Source organism: Aphelocoma coerulescens, chromosome 7 (genome assembly GCF_041296385.1).
Source record: "Aphelocoma coerulescens isolate FSJ_1873_10779 chromosome 7, UR_Acoe_1.0, whole genome shotgun sequence".
Lineage (NCBI taxonomy): Eukaryota > Metazoa > Chordata > Aves > Passeriformes > Corvidae > Aphelocoma > Aphelocoma coerulescens.
In genome coordinates this window covers 28,231,767-28,258,600 of record NC_091021.1, presented here as the reverse complement: position 1 = coordinate 28,258,600, position 26,834 = coordinate 28,231,767, and the positions used below count along the sequence as shown (strand labels likewise).

Sequence of the window (26,834 nt, the reverse complement as noted above, 5' to 3'; positions counted from 1 at the left end):
TTTCCTGGAGAGAAAGGTCCCCTTTCAGGAGCATGCATCTCATGGGTCCAGAAGGGAAATAAACATGAAGCATGATGCTGCAGGTTGAACTGGAGGGTGTTCAGCTCCCAGCTGGCTCCACACTTCTGGAATAGTGGCTGCCTTGTGTGAAAATGAGAGGTCCTGGAAGCCCCATTGTCCTGTACTAAAATATGATACCACAGTCCCCATGTGCTGTGACCCTGGCCAGTGCACACTGTGCCAAAACACACTGTTAGAGTGAGATTTCCTCCAGGACAGACAGAGACACAAGCCTTCAGGCTCGAAGGATGATCAAGTGGAAGGAAGGAGGGTTGTGTGCTTCAGGAGTGGGATTATAGAACAAAGGGGTGTCTAACACTAACCCTACAGGAAGTTTGTGCCAGGAGGTGCCTGCTGGTTTTGGGGGGGTCAGTGTGAGCTACCCTGAAGCCACAACAGAGCAAGGCAGAGGAAGGACATATTTGAGACCTGGAGGCTGAGCCCCTTCAGACTATGTGGCTCCAGTCTGTGCATTGGGTCAAAGAGCAGAGAAGTCTGTAACCACCAGACTCTGTCTATAAGGAGAACTCTGAGTGGTTGGCAGTAAAGGCTCCTTGGGGAATTCAGGGGTTTCTCTTCTTGACCGCAGTTTTCACAATAGTTTCCAAACCTCCTGTTCCTGGGAGCATTCCTAGATGCCCACACGCTGAGCAGTCCCCTCTGGAGCACAGAGAGAGGCATTTATTCTGCTTTAATTTGAACCTTCAAATCTCCCTTGGACAGGAACAATATGGAATAAACAAGCCTTGTGTTGAAATGCACTCCTCCTCAGTGCTACACTGATCTAACTTGCTTTTCCTATGGAGAATCTTGACACACTTTGTTCTTTAATGCATTAATCTTCACAAGATCCCAGGGAAGCCAGGAAATGCTGCTGCTTCTCTCTCCCTCTTGTTTTTATGGATAGGGAACTGAGATCCTAAGTATCCCACAATCAACTAAATGCTGTCCAAACTGCTTGTTTTGTACCTTTTCAGAAAACCCAGAGACCAGCAGAGAGGGCTGTGTGTGCAATGGAGGTGGATTGGACCAGAATTGACTTGAGTGAACAGCTCGTGTTGATGTGAGGGCTTTTTTCCTGTAAGGGAAGGTCTGAGGCTCCCACTGGACTTTGCTCACCTCCCAGCACAGAGCAAAGCTGGTATCCCTCAGAAATGGAAATCAGCAGGTGGGTGATTTGGTGGTGTCCCTCTGCTCTTGGTTTATTACCAGCAGTTTTGGGGTTTCTGCTGCATGGCCTTGAGGCAGCCAGGCAGCTCTCCAAGCCCTGCCTGCTCTGACACAGCAGGACTTCTTGTTTCCCTTGTAATGTTTTGAAGTAAGGAGCTTTCCAGACAGTTGTAATGTCAAGTGTCCATGCTGGTGGGAAGGGCGTGAGAGGGGACCCTCTATTTCTGTGAGTGCTACCAGACCCCCCAAAAGGCTGAGAGCTTGGAAAGCATCCACACAGTCGAAAACTTCTCTGAACTATCTGTGCTTCATGAGCCTCCAGCTCATGAATCTTGGAAGGAAAGACCTTCTCAGGAGATTTGTGGTGCGTCCAGTCCCAGCTAGAAATACCACAAGAAAAGCCTCTCTTGGGGAGATCCCAGTTCTAAGCAGGAAATGCAGAGTGATGTGAGAGTGAGAAGAAATCCAGATGTGGGCCACTATCTGCTTTATTTTACTCTGGGAAACCAAGTTCTCTTTTGTGGGGTATAGTTTTGTCAAGCGTCATTCTCGAGCATATCTAGCCCTCGTGTTTGCCAGCTATGATTGAGTCAGACCCACATATCAAAGCTTTGTGTGTGTGCGTGTCTGTGTCCGGATGCCTGTGTGTGGAGACAGCTTCCAGCAGATCACTTGCTGGTGCTTTTCTGCTAACAGACTGAACAGAGCTACTCACTCCCCCATACAGACAGAGCTCTGGCTCACACAGCTGCCTTTTGCACTGGCTTTTCTCCTCCTGGGCCAGTGTTGCATTTTTGAATTACTTTACCAAAGAGCGCTTAAATGTTTGAGTTTTTCAAAGTGAAGCAGCTTCTCTACCACCAAGCCTTCGTTTCCTTGCACTGTTCAGGAGTTTTCTTTGCAGTGTTACCTTGTTTGCAGTCCCAGCCCAGCCTGGGAAACATGCAGCATAGTTCAATGCTGAGGAAAGTAACTCTTTCCTTTTAAAAGGAACTACTTGGTGTGAGTGACAGCCAGCCAGGGGTGGGAGATATTTGCTGGATTTTGGAGGGTTTGGTGGTGAGCTCAGGCTCTGGAGGGGTATTTGCAGGGCAGGAAAACATCCTGGACTTGCAAGGTAAATACAAGCCTGCAGACAAGTTTGGGAACCATGTTATGACCATGTGTGATGTTGGTGCTTGCAGTGCTCCCGTGAGCTTTGCTCTCCTTGGCTCTTGGTCTGTGGCGTTACTGTGACGTCGTGGCTCTTATGGTGCCAGGGAGCAGGAGGACATTATACACATGCCCACAAGCAGCCAAATCTTTATTAAACCTCGAAAAGATCATTAATCTCACCGAAATATTTGCTATTTCTAAAGTTTAGGTAGGGGGTAGATGGCTTCAGGTGTTTGGCAGCTCACACTTACAATTAAAACTAATAATAACAACAAAGTGGAACTGCTGGTCAAACTCCCCCACCCTTCACACGCTTTTCTTGAGTGCATCCAGTTGGCCCCAAACCAGTACTACTCCCCAGCAGAAACTTTCCAGCATTTATTCATCACACACAGAGCTGACAAGTGCCTCTAATTCTCTAGTTACCAATGCACTAATGAACATCTGCTAGTCCTTGCAAGTTCAAGGACTTGGGCAGGGAGTAGACTAGAGACTGAATTTCTCTGTGTGTCTGAATAAGGTAAAAAGTGGATTTTACATGAGGGCAGATCCTTACTCTCTGGTTCCTCATGCTTCTCAGATAATGGCTTCCAAAGTCCAAACCCTTTGGTTGACAGCTGCTTCTGAGAAGTGGGGCTTTGAGTGAAGGATTGAATGTCTTGAACTATTAGAAAAACAAGAAATAGAGATAATTTTTAGTTTGTAAGTAAGTTAAGCTATTCCAAGTCTAGCTAGTCTTTGCTGTTGCTAGTCCTGGAGGGCTTGAAAACTTCTGCCAACCATGCAAGATCTTGCTTTGCTACCTCTTGCTAGTAGGAATGTAAAAATTGCCCAGCAATATATGCAGTCAAACCAAACATCAGGTCCCATAATGAGTATCTCTGAGAGACAGCTAATTAGTTCTCCAAAACCTGGGAATATTTGCTCTGGAGAACCATCAAATAGCAAGATCTGTCCTCTAAAAAAAAAAAAAAAAAAAAAATTGCTCTAGAGATTCTGCGCTGTTACTTTATTCCTGTCACAGTTTTATTGCTGGATGCTACATAGAGGAAGAAAATTCAGCTTTGACTCAACCCCTTGGATTAACAGCAGGTACAAATTGCATTGGCATTTAACTCAGTCTTCTAGAAAGTAATTTATTTGTATTTAATAATTTCTGTCTTCCTTTACACTAGCCTTCTAACTCTCTCATTCTGTGCCTTGTCACCCATTACCACCCAGCATGTTGTTACCCAGTGTGAAGCTGGTATGTGGAAATGGGGAATCCAGCTCAAAGGAGTGTGTGCTATCTCATGGGTATTGCTCAGCCATGCAATGAAACCTAAGAGCTCTGAAAAATAAGAAAGGCACATGTGAAAGTTGATGCATTTAACCACTGGGGCATCTCCTTTAGGAGGTCACTGTCAGTGCTTTTCTTGGAGGCTGGAGCCGTCTGTAGGTGGCTGCTTACAGGTGCCTGTGCAGGGCAGTGGTGTCAGTATGAACTGCTGTGCAGCACACAAATCATTTCTGATGAAAATTAAATACCCAAAAAAGAAATTCCACTACCAATGGAGTGAGCAAATCATGCACAAATGACTAATAAATAGCACTGCAATCTCTCCTTAAGCTGTGATTTATCTGTCTGGAGACTTATTAAAGAAATGTTCCTGCTGTTTGCACAGTTTTTATGATGGTGCTGCTTTTTGACCCTCTCGAGTGTCAAAGCCTCTTTCCCTGCTCTGGCAGTCCCAGGAAAAGCCCCACACCTCCCGTCCACTATGCAATGCCTGTGAGCAAGTGCACCCACACCCTGACACCCTGGCCCTGCCCTCTCCCAGCCTCACATGGTTGCTCTGTGCTGCAATGAGATGCCCTTCTTGTGGTCTGTCCCAGTGAAGGAGCTTTCTGTGTTTTGTCTCCTCCTGATCAAGGACAGGACTCAAGGGAATGGCAGGAAGCTGAGTCAGAGGAGGTTTAGGTTGGCTGTTAGAGAAAGGTTCTTCACCCAGAGGGTGTTTGGGCAGTGGAACAGGCTACCCAGGGAAGTTGCCACAGCACCTGTCTGAGTTCAGTAAGTGTTTGCACAATGCTCTCAGGCACACAGTGGAATTCTTGGGCTGTCCTCTGCAGGGCCAGGAACTGGATTCGATGATCCTGATGTATCACTTCTAACTCAGCATATTCTATGATTCCCTTTTCCAGGGTTGTTGCATCCCTGCTGGGGAAGCAGCTTATGCAAGTGCTCTCTCCTCCCAGGCAATGTTACCCACCAGTAACATTTGGAATGTGAGTAGGTCAGGCTGTTTTGGGCAAAGCTGTGGGAGCAGTAGCCTGGCTGCTTCTGACCCCTTTTCTGTCAAGGGCTTTCTCTGCACTCCACAGTGCACTCAGAAATACTGAGCTAAGGCCAGACAGAGGAAAATCTCAAACACATGACTTCAAAAATAAATAGTTTTTTCTTTCTTTTAGATAAAATGTGTACTTTGCATAGCTGGCTCTTGAGCTCCAGCACATTTGGGGTCAGCAACACTTTGAGGTGGCAGTGTCTTGCTGACATTGTTGGATGATGGGGCAACAAACCCCTACATGTCTTTTTGATGTGTGGGACATGACAGAAGCAGCTAAAGCTGTTCTGACTCATCCCTCAAGCATTTCTGACATCAAAATGTAGACACAGGCAGTGCTGAATGGTCAGGACTGTGTTGAATCTTTTCTCACTGCTGTCTGGGGAAAGAAAAAATTTAGCTGCCAATGAGGTTGATTTTCACTCTGACAATAGTTCACCCTGTAGAATGTATCATGTTATGTGACATGTAAGATTGAGGTATGATCTAACTTAGAGGCTCCTGCCCTCTTTATGAGATGCACATCCAATGCACATAATCCCCTTTTAATAATTATAACAGTGGAGTATTTAGAAAATCACAGTGTTCAGAGTAGGAAATGGGAGGGAGTAAAAGGCACTTGAGGTTTCAGCTTTCACTGCCCTTTGCAGCGCAGGACAGGGAATATTTGCACTCATGGATGTGTTGTCCCCGATCCATTGGTCAGAATTGTCTCCAGCCTCGAGCCCCTGAATGGCACCAGCTGCCTAAGCAAATCCAGCTGCCCACCTTCCTCCTCTCTCCCCGTGGCTGAAGGACCATCCCAGGAACCTGCCATATAAGTTGGCTTCCCAGATGTTCCCAGGTCTGCACACACGAGCCACACTGCACGTTGGACTGTCACATTCCTGGCTGCAGGTACATCTGCAGAGCCTGAAACCTTGTGACAGCAATGCTAGGAACAGACAGATCCAGCAGAAGTTAAGTTTATTTCATGAAAAAATTCATGCGGGAGATGCTCTTCAATAAAGTCAGCAAAATCTCTAGATCAGCTCTATTTACTTTTTTAAAATATTGTTTCAAAATCACAACTCTCTCTGTTAGGACCTTCAGGAGCATCAGCTGGGCGGGAGCCAGGGCTGTTGGAAACCATCATCTGGGCTGTGATCCGTGCTCTGGCTGCCCAGCTGTGGTCATCAGCTCCCAGTCCCAGTGGGGTCCTGCCCTGGGGCACAGCACACACACTCATACCCTGACAAATACATGCAGCTGAGAAAGACTGGAAGTTTCCTACTTAGTGTCTGCTGTCAGAAAACACTCCTCTGCTAAAATTGAGCCGTCCCCATGGGAGTGTGTCAATTTGGACAAACTTAAGTTTAGGGAAAAAAATCAGAATAACTCATTTCAATAAATTCACAGCAGTCAGCAGTCAGCTGTCAGAATGGCACATTTCAAGTTTTCAGTCTCAAATGCCTTCTCTTTGGCACCACTGTGCATTAATGTACACCAGAGTACAAATTCTTACATGAAATAATGCAAAATGAATTACGAAACAGAATAATACTATACAAATCTGGACTGGAATAGAAACATGGAATACTCAAAATATGAAATATACATGAAATACAAATATAGTGGAATGGAAAAGAGAAGAAATAATCAAAAAATGCAAACAAATGCTTCAGTTGACCTGAAAGGAAGTGTTTCCAGAGTATTGTTTTGTAAGGGATTGTTGATGAACCCGAATTTCATCTTTCCTGTTTAGGTTTTAGTCTTATGTCAGAAATCCTAGTTGGAGGGAAATACAGGGCAATAGATGCATGAATGTTTTTATAAACATACACAGATATAGCTACAATTTTATTCTATTTGTCTCTTTCCTTCTTTTTCCATCTGTCCCATTCTGGAAACTGAAGCTGTTTAAACTTTCTATGACAGAGTTAATTACAAAGCATTTAAGTGACCCAGTTATTTATGAGAGGTTTTGATCATCCCATGGATGAAGGGACTTCAAGTTCCTTTTATATTTCCTTCATATCACAGCCAGGGCAATCACAGGAGATCTGGTGGTAGCATCCATTTGCCCAGGAAGGTGGGGAAGGTTGACCTCTTTCCATTTCTTTGCTTCGGGGGGACTTTGGTGATCCACAGTCATTGTGTTGGTCCCTGTGGATGTGGATGAATCTGACCTGCACTGCAGCCATTAAATTCAGTATTAGCATCTGCAAGTGCAGCTGCTGAGGTTTTGAAACTTTTTTGCAAGGCTTAGGAGAGACAGGTTGCTGCTTTTTTGGCCTAAGAGGAGGAAACAATACTTTCCTGTAAACAAATGTTAAGTAAGGACGGCCAAACCCTGCATCCAGCAGTGACTCTCCTGCATTCCCACAGGTCAAGGACAGGGTGTCTATTTGAAGGTGGATGTTTCCTAATGTGCTCGTTGGTAAGGTAAAGCAGGTTTATGACAGAGCCAAGATCAGGCATTAATGCAATAGACTGGTAATTCAATCACTTTATAGAAGTTGATCTGTCCTTTTTATTACAATTATTGTCAGCCCGGGTGTTTCGTTCCATCACTGAAAATAAACATCATTTATCATACTTGTAAAGATTAGCCCCTGACAGCTCCAGCTCTGCTTTGCATAAATGTGTATTAATGTCAGCTCTGTCTGAAGTGGAGAGAGAAGTCTATATTTCACAAGAATGATTAGACAGTGTCACCACTGCTTTAAGTAATGTCTTATCATGACGGATAATCAAACAGTGAAAAAAACCAACAAAAAAAGGCAATTTATTGCATATGCATTTTTTGCTTTATTGGGCTGAGAAACAGCAATAGTTTAGCTACTGCATTTTTGAGGTTTGTAATGTCCATGTCCTGGGCTGGTGACGCTTCTTTGGGTTTCAGGGGGAACATGGTGTTTCAGCTTATCAGCAGAGCTGGTACCTCCACCTTTCTGCAAGGCTGCTTTGAGTCTTCCCATTTGAAGACCCAGGAGTCAACAATTTTGCCAGACTTTTAACAGTCTGTGCCTTGGGCTGAGTTAAATTTGGAAAGTTTCAAGCTAAAATGTTGATGACATTGGTTAGAGTGAGATTAAGGGAAAATATGATGCTCAGGCTTAAATATTCTTACAGACATTTTCCAGAGAAGCTCTAGGGCTCCAGGGCCTTGGAGCAAGACCTCAACAGTTGGCATGTGCCTACCCTCAGGTCAGGGCTGCACTTTTGCTGCTCCCATCAAAATGCACCCACATTAACTGCAGGGAAAAAAAGATCTGTTTGTCAGTGTATACTTTAGAGATGTTAGAGCTCAACAGCTGAACTCTGTGTGTTTGAGGTCTCAGCTGACAGGAGGGAAGGAACCCTGTTGCAGTGACTGTGTCTCCTGGCAGTCGCCATGGAGGATGTCTCTCTGGCATCCAGAATGAAAACAGCTAAAGACACAAGCTGAGGTGTTTTTCTCTGCCAGTTAAGCCAGGGCAATGCCAAGAATGTTCCCTTGTCACCTGAACCATTCATTCTCCGAGGGAGAAATGCACATGGGCACCGATGTCCACGACACACTGACTGTAAGTCAGCTCTCTGCTGCAGTGCACAAAAACACCTCTGCGACTTTTGTGAAGAACGTCAGAGCTGAAGCAAAGTCCTTATCATCAGTATCAGAGCTGCTACTGGGCCTCTATAATCAGTTTTAGAAACTGAAGAAGGGAAACCAAACCCAACCCCGTATGTGTTTTCAGGTGCCATTTTTGTTTTGCTGAAGCTTGAGTAGTGCACTGAAAAGCCTATGATTTCTAGGGATTACATCTGGGTTTTGTGAAAGCCCCAGGCTGCAGAGTAAGGGTGCTTTTGTGAGGGTATCTGCTTTCATTCTTGCTGGTTTTAAAAAGTAATTTCCAAAGTTTATGCCTTCATGGGGGGAAAAAAAGGCACACAACAGCTTGGAGGCATGGATCCTCAAAAGAAAATGTCAAATAAAACCTTTTATTTATACTCTTATAATTTCTAAGACAGCCACCTTATTTTGGAAGGCTTGTGTTTGAGATCAGTGTTAATTGAAGATGACACCTTAAAATTAGCCCACTGCAGAGGTATCTCATTGAATTAGATCCTAAAGGAGCAGTAATGCATTAAGTACCATATATGAAAATAAATAAACCTCTTCCCTGCATAACTAATAGCTACTTCTGCTATAAAGCTGAAGCATTTAAAGCACTGGAACTATACTGAGTGGTTATACTGCTTTTTTTTCTTTTTTTTTTTTCTTTCTTTTAATGACAGCCCCAGTTTATTCCCCTTCAGACTACAGTTACCTCCAGTTTTACCTCCTCTGCTCTGATTTGGTGCTGGTGGTGATACAAAAAACACTGTGGCACAGCTTTTCGTTTGCTAAAGAACCTGAAACTGAAACTTCACTCTGGAATAAAACTGAAAAAAAAAAAAAAAGCTAAAGTAGTGCAGGTGAAGGAGCCAGTTGGTGGTGGTGGAGAGAAGGAGTGGGTGAGGATGGCACTGGGACCACTAGCGATTGAAGAAATGCTGATTTTAGCCAGTGGTATTAGCAACTGGCACTTTTTAAAGTGCTAAAAGCCTTGGACACAGATTACCATGCACATATTTCAATTTCCTTTAAATCCAGGGAGATTTTCTGTTAAAGCACATTCTCTGTCTCTGACTCTCTCTCTCTCTTTTTTTTTTTTTACAGCTAGATTGTGCTTGATAGGGACTGTTAACTGAATGCAGCATATTATATATTACTTCAATAAATCACCGACAGCCGAAGCATTCAATATCATGCAGAGCAGTAATCAGGGGAAGTCTTAATCACACTTTAAATGGTTTGGATTTATGCTCTGCTTTCCACGGGCTACTGCCACTGCTGGAAAGGCACAGAGGCACGGCTCCGTGGTGGCCCGCCAGGACCTGGTCCAGCCGGTGCCAGGGGCTGGGAGCACGGCCAGGATGCAGGGTGTCTGCCAGGGGTGCAGCACTCGGGCCAGCGAGGATGAACAGCCTCCAGGGCTATTCTTGGAGCTGTTTGTACCCATGCTATGGTCTCTTTAGATTGCCTGGGCATTTTGGTGTAAAAAGATGTCATCCTGACAATGTAAACAGCTGCTCTTATTGCATAAAGGTTGTACAGATGTGTGGCAAGTCTCGGCTTTGTTTTGACTGAAAAAATGTATTATAACATAGAATTTACTTTGAAAAAATCATTAGATAAGAGCAAACCAGCTGCTATATTCCTTTGCCTTTTACGTTACATCCAGGAGATTAGAAATGCCTCCTGGATTTTTGTTAGGGAGTGGGAGACGTAAAGAGGAAGGGCTGCCTTGAAAAAAACTAAACAAGCCACAAAGCCCCTTAAATATAATTTTTAACTTATGACTGGTGACCCACTGAGGCTTTCCATGAAAGTAAAACTTTCCAGCTGGGGGCTGTGGGCATGAGGTCCATGCAGGTCTCATGGAGCTGGGTGCCAAGTGTCAGCCCACTGGCTGCTGCCGGCAGAGGATGAGAACCTTCCTTCCCAGCACCATCACACGCCTGACCTTCACCTTCACCCTTGCAACGATATACAGATGTGCAGTGACGTCATCTGTCTTGGCCACAGGGAGACATCACAGCAGAAAACAATAGCCCCTTTTGAGGGGAAGTTAATCATTTTGGTTAACCCCATGGCCTGGAGCACAGCGCAGACGTGAGTGCAGTCACCAGCCATCGGCACTCGCTGGGGACGGGGACATCACGCTGCCGGGTGGAAGGTTAACAGGCTTGTTAAGCACATCTGGCTGGGAGAGCCCTGGGCACACTGTGAGCTGCTTTCCCAGCTCAGAAATACTTTGCAGGCCCCCTCAGCTGGAGAGAGTGAGTCTCCCTTCCACCCCAGTGTTAAAAGTAGTCACACTGCCTCCACCATAAATTACTGCCCTAGCAGTGGAAATTTGAACAAGATCCAAGTGGAGGAGAGATGCAGTGTCTGAGATGGTTAAACAATGGTCCTGTACACAGGAAACTCTCCCAGAATGGTGGATTTAAGTTCCAAGGAGCTTTGGTATCTGACCGTTGGGTTCATCCCCTCCACCCCCCATTTTGTTTTTCATTCAATTCCATGTTGTTCATGTCTCTTAATAGGGCATCCTTCATTATCATTATCCCTAATAGTGGTTTATTGTATTAGTTACAGTTAATTTAAATGTTACCGAAGCATTGAAAACAGATTGCAGATGTTTTGAAACAGATGTTATTTTAATGTTAAAACAAAATCATGAATATTTATGGATCATTATTGCCTGGGTTGAATTAAGCTCTTTAAATAGTAATGTATGGGTTTAATGTCTTTTGAAGGAAATGCTCCAAAAAAGGTGAATGGAAAAACACTGTCATATAAAGATGTATAAATTATTCCTTCTGGCAACACTGAGTTTTTCCTCTATGAACAGTCAGAATTAATTACTGTTATATTACTAAACCAGGTACCATTCTTGTTCTCTAGCTAAGTTAAGACAATTTTTTGAGCTCAGAAACACCTATTGAACTCTCTGTTTCATAGTGAAGGGGCCCACCTGCTCGCTGCAAGCAGACCTTAAGTTGCAGGAATAATTTGAAGTGGACTTATCAACTTTAAAGGAAAATAATGTGAAGATGATGCAAGGACACAACTCACTTGATGTCAGTCTTTCCTACAGAAACACAAAGAGGGCTTGTTAATGCTGCATGCAGGCTGCCTCTGCTTGAGTCATATTTCTTTCTTTATGGAGATGGAGTTAGTCTTTAAGGCTGCAGCTCAAAATGGCCTTTCATTCATTACAAAGTTATTTAGTTACGGGTAGGTAACTCTGAATGACATTTCTGCATCTTGCACTTTATTAGTTGATCCTAGCTGCTAAATGACAGGGAGAGATCAGCACATTATGGCAGGGGAGTTCAGTTGTTTTGGCCAGTTTTAGATGGGGTCCAACCTGCTAGAGTTGGAAATTTGCCTCTGAGATGATGAACTCAAGAGGCGTTGATGATGATTAACACAAGAGGAAAGGGGATGAGATAATACAGTGGAAATTTAAAAATAATAAGTCTGTAAATACAGGGATGATTTCCTCCTCCACAGATAAGCAACACTTCCACTGCCTTAGGATGAGTCATGTCCTATTTCAAAGAGGAACAGCCCAAGCAGTAGTTTGTCAGCACTGAGTCTGGATGATGCTGGGGTAGGAATGCTGTAGGCAAGGGGACATGTAGCCACAACCCATCTTACTGTACTTTGCTTGTGTCCACTGGGACTATGTGCTCTAACCTGCAGCATTGAGTCTTTGTCCTTTGTTTTTTTCCTTTTCCCTCTCCAAATTTATACTTTGGAGGAAAGCCTGAGTTCTCCTGAAGCTGGCAGAACTCCTTGTCTCCAGTCACAAAACCCCTGAGCAGATGGGCACAGGTTTTGGCTAACCACAGTGGCAGTTGTTGAGCATTAAGGTCTGTAATCTCATCCAGGAACATCTGAGCATTCCCCTTCTCCCTCGGCCGAGGGGAGTGAGCATCTCCCGCACAGCTCAGGCGGACCTCCAGGACAAACATCTCACTGCTGCCACAGTGCAGGGGTTTGCCCCAGGGCCTCAGGACCTGCATGGTCAGGAAAGGAAGCAGCAGTGTACCAGCCTTTCAGCTTCCAGTATGATGTAGGTATAGGGGTCACAGGAGAAGTGCTGAGGAGCTGCACATTGCATCTTACTCCTGCTCTGAGCAGAGGCGAAGAACAGATGTGACTGGAAACATCAGACTTTGTTTTGTTTTCCAGAAGTTGGTCAGGCAAGTTTTCTGTTGTGGTCTAATCTTTTGATTTAAAAGCTGTACTGAGAAATCACATACATCCAACTGAAGAGGTGTTCCTTCAACAGCTTGGACTTGCAGTTTCACTGCTTTCATGTCCCAAGGATCATGGAAAGTCTGGTACAGTACATTATATTCAGTAGACTGCCAGAAAGGGAGTTCATTTAGTTTGATGACAGATTAATACTGATTCACAAATTAATTTTGTCTCTTTGTATATCAAGGGTGTCCGCAACTTATTTAATTTGTAATAAATATAATTATAGAAATGAATGAGCTATCAAGATTTTTAAAGTATGATCCATCAATGTTGGCATGACTTGTAATCCTGGTCATTATAAATAAAATGGGTCTTTTGCAATATGGAATGCAATTTTCCCTGTAGTTTGTCTCATTATTTTCTGACATGTGGGTTAATATTAAATTACAATGCCTTAATTTTCAAATCAGGGCTCAATTTGTAAATAAGAGGTTAATAAATAACCTTTCCAGCTGGAGGCCTTATTGTGACTTCATTAAAATAAACTTTTAAATGAGATGAAGCCTTGATGGTACCCACATTGTCTCATCCAGTACATTGCAAAACAAAAAAATAATCTCTTATGGCTGCCAAAAAAACCTACCCAAAGTCATTGTGTCTCCAACACATTCCAATGGTCTTTTAAATGTCCCACATAACCGGGCTATACCCTGATTTGCTCCATCTCCTGCTTTCTGACACACAGAGCACATGCTGAGCTGTCCTTCTTTGAGTGTGACCTTGAGCACGCTCTGAAGGCTCCACGTGGTTGGTGTCACACATTGTGCTGTACCCCTTAGGGGTCTTTCAGTGGATGCAGCTTGTCACTTCTGTCACTAAGCTCAGACCTACTCCTGCTTCTTTGTCTGCTTTCTGCTGCATTTCATGTGAGGTTTAGAGAGGATATTAGGAAAAATTTCTTCACTGAAAGGGTTGTCAAACATTGGAATAGGCTTCCTGGGGAAGTGGTGGGAATCACCATCCTTGGAAGCATTCAAAAAATGTGTAGATGTGGTGCTTCAAGGCATGGTTTAGTGGTGGATTTGGCTGTGTTAGTTTTATGGTCATTCAAGTTTAATGGACTTTATGATCTTTGAGATCTTTTCCAACCTAAATAATTCTGTGATTCTCCAATGCTCGCAGCCGTGAGCTTAAAGTGGCCACCTGAAAACAGAGGCTAGACAAGAGTAAGAGAATAAAAGCAGGTATTTATTTGAAGGGCCTTCAAAGGTACACCCTGGGCAGTCAAAAGCCTCTGAGGGACTCCACCCAAGATGGACGCTGGGTCACAAGTTTTTCATACTTTTATAAGTTTCGTCCATTTTTATATCAGGGTTAATTCTCCAATTATAATTTCAGGCAATGATGTAATTACCCCAAGTTTGCTCCTCCTGTCAGAGGCTTTAGTTTACATATTTTGGGGCCTGGGACAACAAGGTGTCCTTGAGTTTAGGCCCAGAGAGGGTTTATTATGTCTAACCAGCATGAGAGAACAGTAGCTAACAGGCTATGTGGAATTTCAGAGTTACATACTAAGCAGTACAGGATTTGAAAAATATAAAAGTTAAAACCTAAGGCATCAGTTGTGTCTCTCATTACAACTTCCAGTGAAAAAGAAAAGACTTTTCTCAACAGGTACCACATTCTTTACAGGAATTTCGTGTTCTGAGTGGGATTTCCACAGTTGCAGAGGTGGAAGGAAAGCTCTGACTTCCCAATTGAAGGCACACACCTGTGACTGGCATTGTTTGGGCCTTGGACCTAAACTAAGTTGGTTTGTTCTTTTTCCCATTGCTGGCTGACCATCTTGACAAAGGCCACTTTCCTGGTAAAGGGGAGGTTTCCCCTGAGAGAAAAGTAACATATGCAAGTTTATAAACAAAAAACCCCAAACACCCAACCCCAAACAAGAACTCCAGGATATGGTAGGAAAACTCAAAAAAAACAGCCCACTCTTAAAGGAAGCAGCAGGTTGCTCTGTGGGACAGAGGTTGAACTAGTTTTGCCCATGAGTGCTCTGTGTTTTAACTGTGAGAAATGGTAGGCTCGAAATTTGTTGTCTTAAGAAAAAACAAATGACCAAAAAGCCAGGTCATTTGAGGATTTTTTTTCCCCTAATTTGAGTTGCTTTCATTTACTCTAATAGAGAACACTGATGCATGTACACAAGAGCTAGTTTACAATTGCAATCCTCTGATGGTTCTCCTGCTATTTTTAGTCAAAAAAATGTCAATTTATTTTCATTAGTATGAAAGGTGTTTGAAATATCTTAAAACAATAAACCTCTTCCTCTCTATCACTGGGATTTACTCTGAGGGGAGAAAACACCTTTTTTTTGTTCGCCAGTTGTACTCTCAAAAAAGCCCTTTCTAAGCCCTGCTGAATCTGTTGGAACATCTGTGGGCCAGTGCTTTGCCTGAAGGACTTTATCAGCACTTAAATAAGGGCTGGGAAAGAGATTTTACCTCAGGTAATCTAATTGCAACACAGTACAGTATTTTGTGTGTTACCTGGAATAATTTTAAACACCACTAAAAATGTGGTTTTTCCTGTTAAAAGGAGGGATGATGCTAATCTAAAAGGCCCTCAGCCCCTCATTTTATTTTACACCTTTTTCTTTTGTGGGATCTGCTCCATCCCAAATTCCTGCAAGCAGACCAACTCCATAGAAAGAGCAGGAGTGGAAAAGAACTCCATGTGAGCTCCTGAGAGATTTAACTTTTTCTGGTACTGATTCACCTGTGATGAAACCAGCCCAGCTCTGCATAATAAATCTTTTTTTTTTTAATGTAAATGACAGTTAAAACATTATCGAAGAAATGCACAGATTATAGTTTAGTTGAAAATCTTTTTGATGTCACTTTTTTACAAGACTACTTGAGAAGTCATGTCTCAGCCCCATGCTCTTGTAAATTCAAGGTTAAGATTTGGAGGGTTTTTAGGATAAGTTATTGATGTATTATTAGTATGTGTTAAATTTTGGGAAAGCTTTTGAATGGGTTCAGATTTTAAATTTCCCTTATAATTTGGGCAAATACAGACCATTTTTTGGAAGTGTTCAATGACCACAAAGCTGGCTGTCTTCTCTAGGAAAAGCTTCTCAAATGCACTGATGTCATTGGTGCTTTCAACGCATAGACCACTGCTGATTTGTTGAAAATGCTCCCACTTATTTCCAGTTAATGATGGAAATGCTGGGATCTATTTTTTTTTTTTTTTCCAATTAAGTAGAAACCTTCACCTGGCTCAGCCCCAGTTTCTATTCCCTGAAAACATTTTTCACATTCTCTGATGAATCTCCTGACATTGCTAAGACAAGCGATCATTTCCTGAGAGCTCCTCAAGCAAGGTGAGACCTGTTTGGTTCTTGGACAGCTGCTAACAAGAGAAATTCACTGGCCTGCAGGATGTGATTAGGATCACCACGTGGAGCACCCTCCTCAGCTGGTGCTGGTGCTACAGGGAGCCTTTTGGACTGCAGAGCAAAACCCATTTTCTCACCCCTCCTTAAGATCTTCCAGATACGGTTACGCCGCCCTCTTTCAGAGTGCCTGGAGTGATGTTTAATCCTCTGTGCATTTCATCGAATTTCACTTATCGTCATTATTGATGAGTGACACCGAGGTTAAACGATTTGTATCAAGACATTTTGCTCAAAAAAAAAAAAAAAAAAAGAGTACATCAGTTTTGAGTCAGTGGAGACACTTTGCTCAGATGCCAATCAGATGGGTAAGTGCAGCAGGCAGGTACCTTCTCAGAGGGCTGCTTTGCCAGCTGGGAAAGGGGCCCAATGAAGCCACCTGGAGATTACCAAGTTCTCGCTCTACAGTAACAGCGGCAGAAAGGGAGAATCACGTTTGTTTCTTGCAGCTTGGCTGAGCTGCAGAGCCTGGGAGTGCCTTTGCTCTGAGCTCTACAGCCAAGGGCAGGATGCTGGTGCTGCCAAAGGGTGGGGCAGCCCACCTACAGACTCCAGGCGTGGGGCTGGAGCACTTTTCCAAGCTTGCTGCGAATCTGTCCCAGCTGTGTTCCTCAGCTGCTGTCACTGCCATGGTTGTTTCCCTTGGAGCAGGTGGCTGAAGCTCTCCAAGTGCCATAGGACTGCGGTGCCACTGGTCATACCACCTTTTCAGGGGATGCCTGCTCGCATGACTGGTCAACCAAGTAGTGGTAAAAAAGAGGTAACAGAGCTAAAGATGGTGTTCTTGTTCCAGAATTCCTTTGTGTGAAGCTCTACAGATCTAAATTCTTAAAAATTAGATCTCTCTTACACCCTCATAAGCATCACTTCTTTGTTTTGTTTTTGTCATGGCCAGTTACACCTCATGGCCCATGGAATTTTCCAAGTGGAAGACACACTGGGAGACACAAAGCCATGAAGAAAATTAGCCCTGCTTTGTCCAGAGTTTTGTTTCCTTCCCTCCTGCTCTCCTCATTTCATTTGATCTATTTTAACCACTACTACCACTCTGTAGCACAAACCTTAGTGCTTTGGCCAATATCCAGCTGGGAAATGTGTGCTCTTCTTCTGCATGATTCACTCTGCAGGTGTCAGGAAAGCTGTTCCTCGTGCTCCTGAGTCAAAAAATGCAACTGTGTGTATGTCAAAGCCTGGCAGAGAAGATGTTTGTATGGGCAGAGCACACTGGGGTCCTTCCCAAAGAGGAACAGCAAAGGCATAGTGACAGGGGAGAGGTGACATTTGTGGAGGTTGTTTTAATCTGTACTCTTTCTGTACAGTGACTGGAGAAAGGGAAAAAAGAGAGTCCTTTAGAAGACATTCAGAGCATCAGACCAAGCTTCTTCTTCAAAGTCTTTCCTTAAACATCCTTTTTCTATGAAGGCTATCCTGGGCTGTACTTAGTAAGAGTTAAGGCTAGACAGAGGAATGTCAATCACAGATTTATGTAGCCCTATTCCCTGCTTCCTGGTGCAGGAGCTGCCTTTTGTGGTGTGTTGCTATGTCTTCTGCTGCCTGCTGATACCACCCTACACATGATGGTAAAGGTGGGATGGTAAAACAGCTTCTGACAGACAAAGGTATCAGCCAGAATTTGCTTTTTGGTAAGCCATCGACACTTGGAGAGATGTTTCCAGCAAGTGCACTGTAGTTGTGTGCAGCAGCTCTTCCAGAGGTGACAGCAGGCATACAGCTACGCCCCTGACATATCTGCCTGATAGGTCAGAGTGGGGAAAATGGAAGGAGGGAAGCAAAGGGATGCATGTAATGAATCAGAAGTGCTGGTGCAATTGGAGGAAGCTACAGTAGTCACAAACCCTCAGCATATGTGAAAACATTGCTTTGTTCATTTTTTTTTTTACACCAAACATATTTAATATGGCCATTTCAAGTTTTACATGAATCATAAATCAAAGAGAAATAAGTGTATTGGCCACAACATGGGTTGTTTTGTAGCTTCTAAATTTCTTAAGTGTTAGGTCATTTTACTTACAAGTTAAATGGCTGTCTGCAAGAGGCCTTGGTTGGTCATAAATAGTCCTTCCAATAATATAAAACACACCATTTGTTTACAACACGTATGCGCTTCCAAGTAGATCCAACAGCTCGTAAAGAACAAGAGCCCCTATGTCATCCCTACAGAGACCACTGCAATAAAGAGCTGTTGGAATGACTCCGTACTCAGTAAGTGCAATCAGATCCAGCAACAGTAGCTTTTATGGGCTTTTTTCTCCCCTCCAGGAAAACCTGAGATATTAGTGCAATATTAAAGAGCTGTGATGGTTTTACCCAGAGTGGGATCTTACTCTTCCTATGCTCCCACTGGTTTTGGGAGTGGAGTGAGGTTAACACTCACCAAAGAAGGTCAGAATCAGACCTGTTAGGATGGTTTGTTTTCATAAGGGATACGATTGATTAAAAAGAAGGTTAATTGAATATTATGCAGCTGCCACAGTAGTATAAACTCCAAGCCCTGGCTTATAAACAACATTTGTTGCAGAAGGGTTATTACCTGCTTACAATTGGAGCAATGAGCCTTTCATTCCTTGTTTATTCCAGGATGGTGAAGCAGTAAAAATGCACATGCTGGTACATGACCTCAGGTGGGCTCCTAGGAAATCTTAGCCCAGTTTAAGTAATAAATATGTTCTCACACAGGCAGAGGTGTGCCCTGATTGAACTCTGAAGTGAAACACCAACTAAAAGCAGCATTCGATCTAGATTAGAAACCTACTTTAAGTGTTTGAAGTAGAAAAGCAGTAGGAGCTGATCTGAGTCTCCAAAGCCTTTTGTCAATAGAAGAGATCTGAACAATTTCCTTTTAATAATATTACTGCATTTTTATTGTGATTTCTGTAGTTCTTGGACAGTACAGAGGGGTGTGATATTTATCCAATGGATTTAAAGACTAACAGGATCATTAACACATTCACTGACTCAACCTCAGATCATGCTGAGGGTGACCAGATCGGTGTAAGAGATCCACAGGAGCATGGGATTCACCTTGCCCCACTGGAGAAGGCATCTAAGCTGGCTACTTGGGGTCTCTCTGTAATCAATGAGGAGAGTGACACATGTCTTTCAGAGGAAAGTCCACCCCATTCTAGGTGTCTAAAACAAGAAAGGTTAATTTCCCAAGAGGGATGTGCCAATCTCTTGCCATGGACTTTGAAGGAACCCAGAGGGTTCGTCCCATATGTAGGAATCCTGAAGACAGGGTGAGGGTTTGTCCCATATGTACCTGATTCTACATACCTGATTCTGCCAATCAGCTCAGGAAGGATCCTGCAGAGAAGAAAAGGAGTGCATCCCCCTTCAGTTGCTTCTGCATGAAACTGCTGGCTCATTTGCATCAAGTGTAATTCACTGATTCACTGGCCAACTGCTTTGCTCAACAGCTTTCATTCCAAACTCATTGCTGTACCCATGAGGATCACCTGTGAACAGCCTCCTCACCCTCCCTTAAAGCTCTAGCCCTGTCCACACCAACCCACCTCTACAAAAACAAGTTGAAAATCAGTCTCTTGAGTAGCTGAGCTAACTCTTGCTGCAGCCAAATTAAATCTTTCTCATCCACAGGCTGGACAAGACTCTAACGAGATCACAACTGATGTATCTATCAGTTGCTCACACAATAATTGCTTCCCATCACATACATAATGCACAGATTAATTTCTCCTTTCTCCAAACCCAATATTCAATTTGCCACTGTCATGGCCCATCACAGCTCTGCTAATCTGTCCTACTTCTGTCTCCTTTTGGACAACGACCAAGTCAGTCAACAAGCCATTTTCATCATAAATCTTCTGGTTGACAAATTTGTCCAGCCCTTGCTCTGAATCCCTCTCCTGTGCTGTCCCTGCTGCTGTTCCTAAGTACCACCGGAGTCCAATGGACTGTGTTGGTGTGGTAACGACAGACCAAGACCAACCACCATTTGCCAATAAAAAGAAATAACAACAGACACAATGAATTATGAAAAAAAATTACTTTTTAATGTACAAAAGGTTTATATACAGGTTCAGCATGTTACCTCCATTCTTATGATGTAGAAAACAGCTAAAAATGTTCTTAAGATATAAATTTGACAGAACAATTCACCTACAGTACTTTTAGTAATGATGTCTTCTATACATAATATATACAGTGCTGGAAAGATTATTATAATACTTTTTCAGTAAATGAAGGAAGACCACCACTGGAAAGTCCAAAAAATCCCAAGTCATTGGAGATTTGGTTTTGCTTTTGTATTTGAACTTTTGCTAATGAGATATCTGTGAGGAGGGACTCAGTAGCCATCGTTGCCCTACACAGCTGTTAAAAAAATCAGATTAGCAATTGAAGGACACACGACAGCCTGATCCATCTCAGCACAAGAGATGCCCAGTTGTACTCCAAGATCCAGGACAACATACAATGTCCTAAAACACGTACTGCCCTCTTTACATAAATGCAAAGGCAAAGGCAAGGGCAAGGTCAGTAACTGCAGGAGAATATATACAGCAGACTATAAAACAATCCCTTTAAACACAACTTTCACAGGAGACACAAATAAACAGCCAGGCACTTTGCTTTGCTTCCCTGTCCTCATGCACCCTGGACATCAGCAGGAGTCATTGAGGGGTGAAGGGCAGGGCTGAGAGCACCCTGTGTGCACCCTCTGAATTTGGGATGAGGATGGATGAGTCTGTGGGATGCTGAACAGCACTGCCTTGCACCAGCCATACCCAGGGCTACCCAGCAGCAAAGCTGTCCCAATCCACCACTGCACAGCTCCTGCCTATCTGATATCACAGAGTTTGCCTGGAGGTAACACGTGGCATTTTTATGTCAGCCCCTGGTCATGCTGGGAACAGTGATCCTGACATCAGTTTGTGCAAAAGGAAAGCAAAGACACCAGAAAGCACCTTTATAAAGCTGTCCTGGTCCTGTGCAGGAGACGGAGTCAGGTGCAAATGAGAACATCACACTGATATGATGGGGAGATGGGAAGGAAAGAGTGAAGCTCTGCAGATGCTTACTCAGTCCAGTTGTAAGAACCTGTTGTTCCCTGCCCTTCAACATATGGGGTACAAAGTATTTGAGGCTATGAGAGCAGGATGAGAAGAGTTGTCCTTGTCCAACGCTGTCTGAAGTTAAGCAAGGCCTCCTCCCAAGTACATGCACCCCACTGCTTCTACCCTGTTGTCTAATGACAGCAAAAATAAATAATGCAAAAAAGATCAACTTCAGTGCCAGGTGGGACTGTCCTGGAAACAGCTGATCACTATTATGAGCAGTTATACTCTGGTGGAGACCTTGGCTTTGGGAGGCTCCTCCTATCTCTTCCCCAATGATGCTTCCAAGACATTCTCACTGACCAAGCTACTATTGTGACTGAAATACTTGTTTTGAGACTATCCACATGTTTGGTCCTGCAGGTGCAGTCTGCTAGTGCAGGTGCTGCAGGCTGCAGGTGCAGTCTGCTAGTCAAATGAACAACTTGGGTTGACTGTGGTATATTTTTTGGATACAACAGTTTTTTTCATGCTGTGGGACATGTTAAGCTAGCACTGGGTGCATGCCAACAAGCCTGCTTGTGGGGCAGGGTGTTTTGGCCCCACATCAGTGCAGCCAGGCTCCTGTTGTGCATATGGAGCCCAGGCAGAGCCCTGCATTGAGCACATCACACAGACGAACCCTCGCAGATTAACCTGCTCCCCCAATGCTGCCACAGTGCACATTCAGCTAAAATGATCATAAAACTCTCTCCATCACCATCACTTGTTTTATGTGAGCATCTCAGCACGGAAAACCCGCCAGAGAGAGAAGCTGCTGCAAAGCTCCAAGGGATACGGTAATGCGTGCTCCAGCACTCTGACATTAAAGATGCATGTGGGGCACTCACAGAAAGTCACTGTGTTCAGAAGGTGCAAAGTTATGCATGTGTGTCAGTCTGCACGCCAGAGCCTTCCTGCCACAGGGGATTATTTCCCAGTGATTGCTGTTCCCCGGCCTCTGCTCCACTCTGCACATGATATAAACCACGTTGTAAACACATCTGATCAAAGTGTGCATTCACCTTTTATGTGTCTCATCAATGTGTCTTTCCAATGTTTTCTCAGAAACACCACTATGTTTTTATAAATGTACATTTTATATACGCTTCTGACAATACACTATATTTGATTTTTAAAGGAAGAGAGAGGCCTTGGCTACTTAACAAGAAAGCATGGTAAGGCACTTTGCCGAGAAGCCGTTTGGAATCACTGCTCTTTGCAAGGTACAAAGGTATTTACGGTATAAAACAATACTGCTGGCAGAGGGCTTGTTTGGAGACGTAACTAAACCCTACTCTCATCAGAGCAGAATACATAGTATGGCTTTTATTCTAACCAAAACCGCATCCTCCCATTTCTTTCTGGGGTGGGTTGAAAACGAAATTTTTTTGCAAATGTAACTAATGGAAAATGATGGGGAGTGCTATTTTACAGGGCTTCCCGGAAGGGAGGGTTTCATCTCTAACCACCCTCATGCTGGCTCCTAGCTTGGTGGTGATACTGTTCAGTGCTCTGGGAAACCAAGCCAAAAACATAATACTAGAGGTGCACCCTTGTGGTACTGCCTGCATATAGTTTACATAATTCTGTACACAGACTTTTTAAAATTTTCATTTTGAAATCCTTTAATGTATTTAACAGTTATAAAAAACCCTACCCTATTGAAACATTATTTTTGACAAGCACATTCATACAACTGCTTCACGCAGAGCCCCTTGGATAGCACCAAGGCCTTGTGCTTTACCATTACGACATCATGTTTAGAAATTTACTCTCTTCTGCCAGCGTGGTTAGCATGGAGCTCATATCACCTATTGCCATATTGCTTATCCCTGCAGGTATGGTGGGTAGTGTCAGAGAGTTTCGTGGAGTCGTCAGGCGAGAGGAGTTCTGGGAGAGATTCTGCAGGATGCTGGGGCTCAGGGTTCCCGACATCAGGCTCGAATGGTCCCCATCGTCCATGATGGCATCAAAATCTATCTGGGGTGGCTCAAGACCTTGAGAGTCCACTGTGCTGGACACCTGGTTTGTTCCTGGGGAAGGCAGAGTGGCTGGCTTGCTGTTTTGTGTGCACTGCTGCTGCCTGACCCGACAGTCCGCGTGGTTATCGAAGCCGTTGTTCTGCTCATACATGTGGATTTGGCCGTAATAGTACATCAAGCTGTTGTCCCTCGTGCCGTCCGCGCACTGCTGGGCTGGTGCCAGCAACATGTCGCTGCTTCTTTTATGCATGGCCTCCGTCGTCTCCTGGCCTGGGCTGATGGTGTTCGTAGGATGGGGAGTTCTCATGTAGCCCAGCTGCTGGGTGGTGCGGACCCCTCGGGGTCTGCTGCCTGGGTTTGGCTCCAGCGGGGGACGAGGCTGGATCATGCCAGGAGGATACGCCTGCACAGCTGAACCCATCATGCTCTGCTGAGGCTCAAAACTGGGCTGATTGGAGGTCATGATGGGCTGAGGAAAGGTCTCCTGAGCCACAGGGAAGTTCAGGTGGCTTGGCTGAGATGAGTAGTTCTGCTGACTTGGTTCGTGCATGACCTGTCCAAGCACTGTGCGCTCACTGTTGCTCCTGACCATCAAAGAAGGGTCGGTTGCCATGTCCATTTGCTGAGGGTGAAGGTGGGGTCCGGACTTTGCTGCCATGTTGCTACAATTAGGAGAGATCTGATTTGGGTTGCCACTGATTGCACTGGGGCTCAGCATCTGATGAGGTTGGTTATACCCTGAGTGCAAGCCCATGTCAGGGTTCATGCTGGGACCTAGGCTCATGGGCTGCTGCCGCAGCTGCATGCAGTTTAGCCTCTGCCCATCCATGCCCATGTTTCTCTGCATAAAGCTCTGCTGTGTTACATTCATACTGTTGTCTGGCAGCTGCATCTGCTGCTGGTTGTAGTTCTGGTACTGACCAAAGTTCTGCTTCTGCTGGACCACTGCTAAGTTCCCTTGTGAAAACTGCTGCTTCGACTGATTGGACATGATATCAACTGTGCCTGAGCTGACTTCATTCCACTGGACAGGCATGTTATTTTTATTCATGTCTGAAGAAGTATCAAAACTCATGGAACACTCTGCCATCATGGGTCCCAAGTGGCTCATGCTTGCCTCAGCCACCGCCATCCTGCGCTGGCTGGTCAAGGCTGGAGGCTGCAGCTTCCCACTTCCTTGGAAGTTCTGCATGTCATTGCTGTACCCCATGGAAGTGCTCTCAGCCACTGTCCCATTGCTCTGGGATTTGATGTACTGTACCACATCATCTGGCAGCATAATGTCATCATCTCCAATGGGTGCGTCTGTCTCCCCGGACATGGCTTCCATGGCAATGTTTTCACTGATGCTCAGTGGTCGGGGCGAGTAGGTGTGCCGGGGCAGGCTCCCATCTGAGCGCCCGTAGCTCTGGAGACCAAAATTCCTCCTGTCTGTGGCATGTGGAGGATGGAAGGGGTTCACACTGTTGGTGCTGTTGAAGCGGTGAACTCGTGGGAGAGCCTGGGGGTCTCCGGGAGGTCTCCTCACTGGGTCGCTTGCCCGTCTGGTGCAGTTGCCCTGCACCTCCTGGGGAAATGCTGGAGCTGATGGGTAGCCATAGGTGTTACCATCGCTGCAACGCCTGGGGCCTGGCGGGAGGCGGATGGAGGGCAAGGTGGGGTCTGGTCCATCCATAAGTGAGATCCTGTTCTTCAGGGTCATCCTCTCCATGTTTGGCAGGGGGGTCGGAGGAGGGCCCCCTGTGGCAGCAGCATACTTGGCTTTCAGCCTGTAGTGCTGAGCTGGTGTGAGGTTCAGCAGTCCTGGCATCCCGCTGCACTGGCTCGCCTCGCTCGACCGGCGGGAGGCATCTGTGGAAATCGGGTCGTAGGAGTCAGCAGAGCTTGTGTTATTGGGGCGGTGCCCAAGATGTGAAGCCTCACTGGAACGGCGGCTGGAGAAGTATGGGGAGATCCCTGAGGATCTGCGGCTGACGGTGTAGGCAGAGCTGACGGTGCTTGTTGTACTATCACGGCGCTCGTTGAGTTGGTTCAGCATTGTAACCTCATTGACAGACAGCTCCATTATTCTGGGGTTAGGCAGCATAGCAGAAGAACCACCACTATTTTCTAGAACAGAGCCTGAGAGAAAGGTTGCAGGGAAGGAAAAGGTCTAGTTAGCTGAGAAATTTCACTTGGTAGTGTTCTAGGTGCCAGAATACAGACCCACAAAGCCACCCCCAAATATTTCATGGGAGTGATGGTGAGTTTCATGTGCTGCTAGTGAATTCAAAGCTTCATTTCTAGCTCCATGTTCATGCAAAGGGAGCAAGAAGTCTGGGGAAAGAAGTCCCTACTGCAGAGACTTGGTAACATGTACACCCCTTAAACTCAGCTTCTGAGGAAATATCTCCACATGGGCTTCCCTCAGTAGGACAAAGGTTGGACTGGTGTGAACAGTGCCACAGGGACAGAACATAGCTGCAACCACAGCTGCCCTCTGGGACAGATGCAGAGCAGTCAGGGATAGCAGGCTGAGAGCCCAAAGGCTGACATTCAAAGGCTCTTCCAAGAGTAACCCAAGAAGTTTTGAGGTCTAGTATAACCCAGGCACTATGCCTTGGGACTTCTTGGAAAAGTTAGAGGATCTCTAGAGGGTTCATAAAGATGCTTTTATCAGGAATTACCAGCAGTGGGAAACAAGCCTATGAAGCTGGAGGCAATAGCCAGGAGCTTCTGAAGTGACAAAAGGCCTGTCAGAGCAAGATTATGGAGGGAGGTCTTGTCTGGATTGCTGCTGTGCTCCAGTGGTCTCCCAGGAAGCACATTAGCCCTTGGGGAACTGTTACTGCTGAAAGAAATGCAAGCAGTCTTGAGGCTGTAACGGGGACAATGAGGACAGCTGTGTCTAGGTTCTGGGCAAGCTCAGAAACAAGGACACCAACACCTCTGCCTCCCTTCATAGGTCTGTAGAACTGAGCACCTGGGCTTCTATTGCACATCACCAGATGGCTGTGTTTACACCCAAGCTGTCCATTTTACCTGACATCTTAATCTAGCAAAGCAGGACTCGGAGGCAATAAGAAATGATCCTCATTCCTCCAGGGCAGACTCTTGGTTATGAAACCAGAGTCAAACTCTGGGAGGTTCCTACAGGACATGGTCCAGGCCCAGGGCTTACCATTTCCTGAGATGGGAGGCAGCTTGGTGTTTCTGGCTTGTGGAGCTGGGCTCACCCATGAGCAGGAATCCTTAACTGTCTTGAGTTTCTCTTTCTTGAGCTGTTCAAGTCGTTGCATCGTCGTCATGTGTTTCCTTAGCTGCAGGCTGACTGCCGAGTTACCAGATGAGACCGTTGAGTCCACGACAGGAGCGTTGTCATCCAACGCCGTCAGATCTCCCAGACTTCCCCCGCTGTGCATGTTCATTTCTACTCCACTGTCATTGTTGTTGGTGCTGCCAAGGGGTGATGGCTCACTGCTGCATGACGACTGGCCACCAGGACTGGACTGACACATCTTGGGGAGGGAAAAGAGGAAAAAGAGTTAGCCAGGTGAAAACATTGATGGAAAGAAATCAGGAGCCCAACATCCCCAGTGTTAGTTAGTCCTGGAGGCTAGGAGAGTTCCTGTCCTAGAGTCCCCTTTCTTGTTACCCCTCCCTGCTGCAGGATCTCAGCTCTTCCAAAAGGCAGGTGCCCCTTCCCTGTGAGGGGAGGATGGGATAGCACCCCACAGCTGGAAAAACTATGGTGATTCAACTGCAGGATGGAGAGAAACCAAATGCTCTTCCTCCAAAAGAAGAAGGACAGATGTTTCTCGAAGAAAAGCAGCACGTCAC

The 26,834-nt window shown here is 45.0% G+C and overlaps 1 protein-coding gene and 1 long non-coding RNA gene across 2 annotated transcripts in view; one reads left to right on the top strand and one right to left on the bottom strand.

Moving 5' to 3' along the window:
* LOC138113127 (uncharacterized) overlaps window positions 1-4,233 on the top strand; it is a 33,441-nt gene extending 29,208 nt beyond the window's left edge. Inside the window, exon 8 of the long non-coding RNA XR_011152015.1 lies at window positions 1,038-4,233. This is a non-coding gene — a long non-coding RNA (uncharacterized lncRNA). The remainder of the gene's footprint in view (window positions 1-1,037) is intronic.
* A 15,782-nt stretch (window positions 4,234-20,015) lies between these two features.
* Window positions 20,016-26,834, bottom strand: part of GLI2 (GLI family zinc finger 2) — a 191,194-nt gene continuing 184,375 nt past the window's right edge. The window contains exons 13-14 of the mRNA XM_069021030.1: window positions 26,176-26,512; window positions 20,016-25,136 (exon numbers count right to left, since the gene is read on the bottom strand). Of these exons, the coding sequence (XP_068877131.1) occupies window positions 22,780-25,136; window positions 26,176-26,512 (2,694 nt within the window). The 3' untranslated portion in view covers window positions 20,016-22,779. The remainder of the gene's footprint in view (window positions 25,137-26,175; window positions 26,513-26,834) is intronic.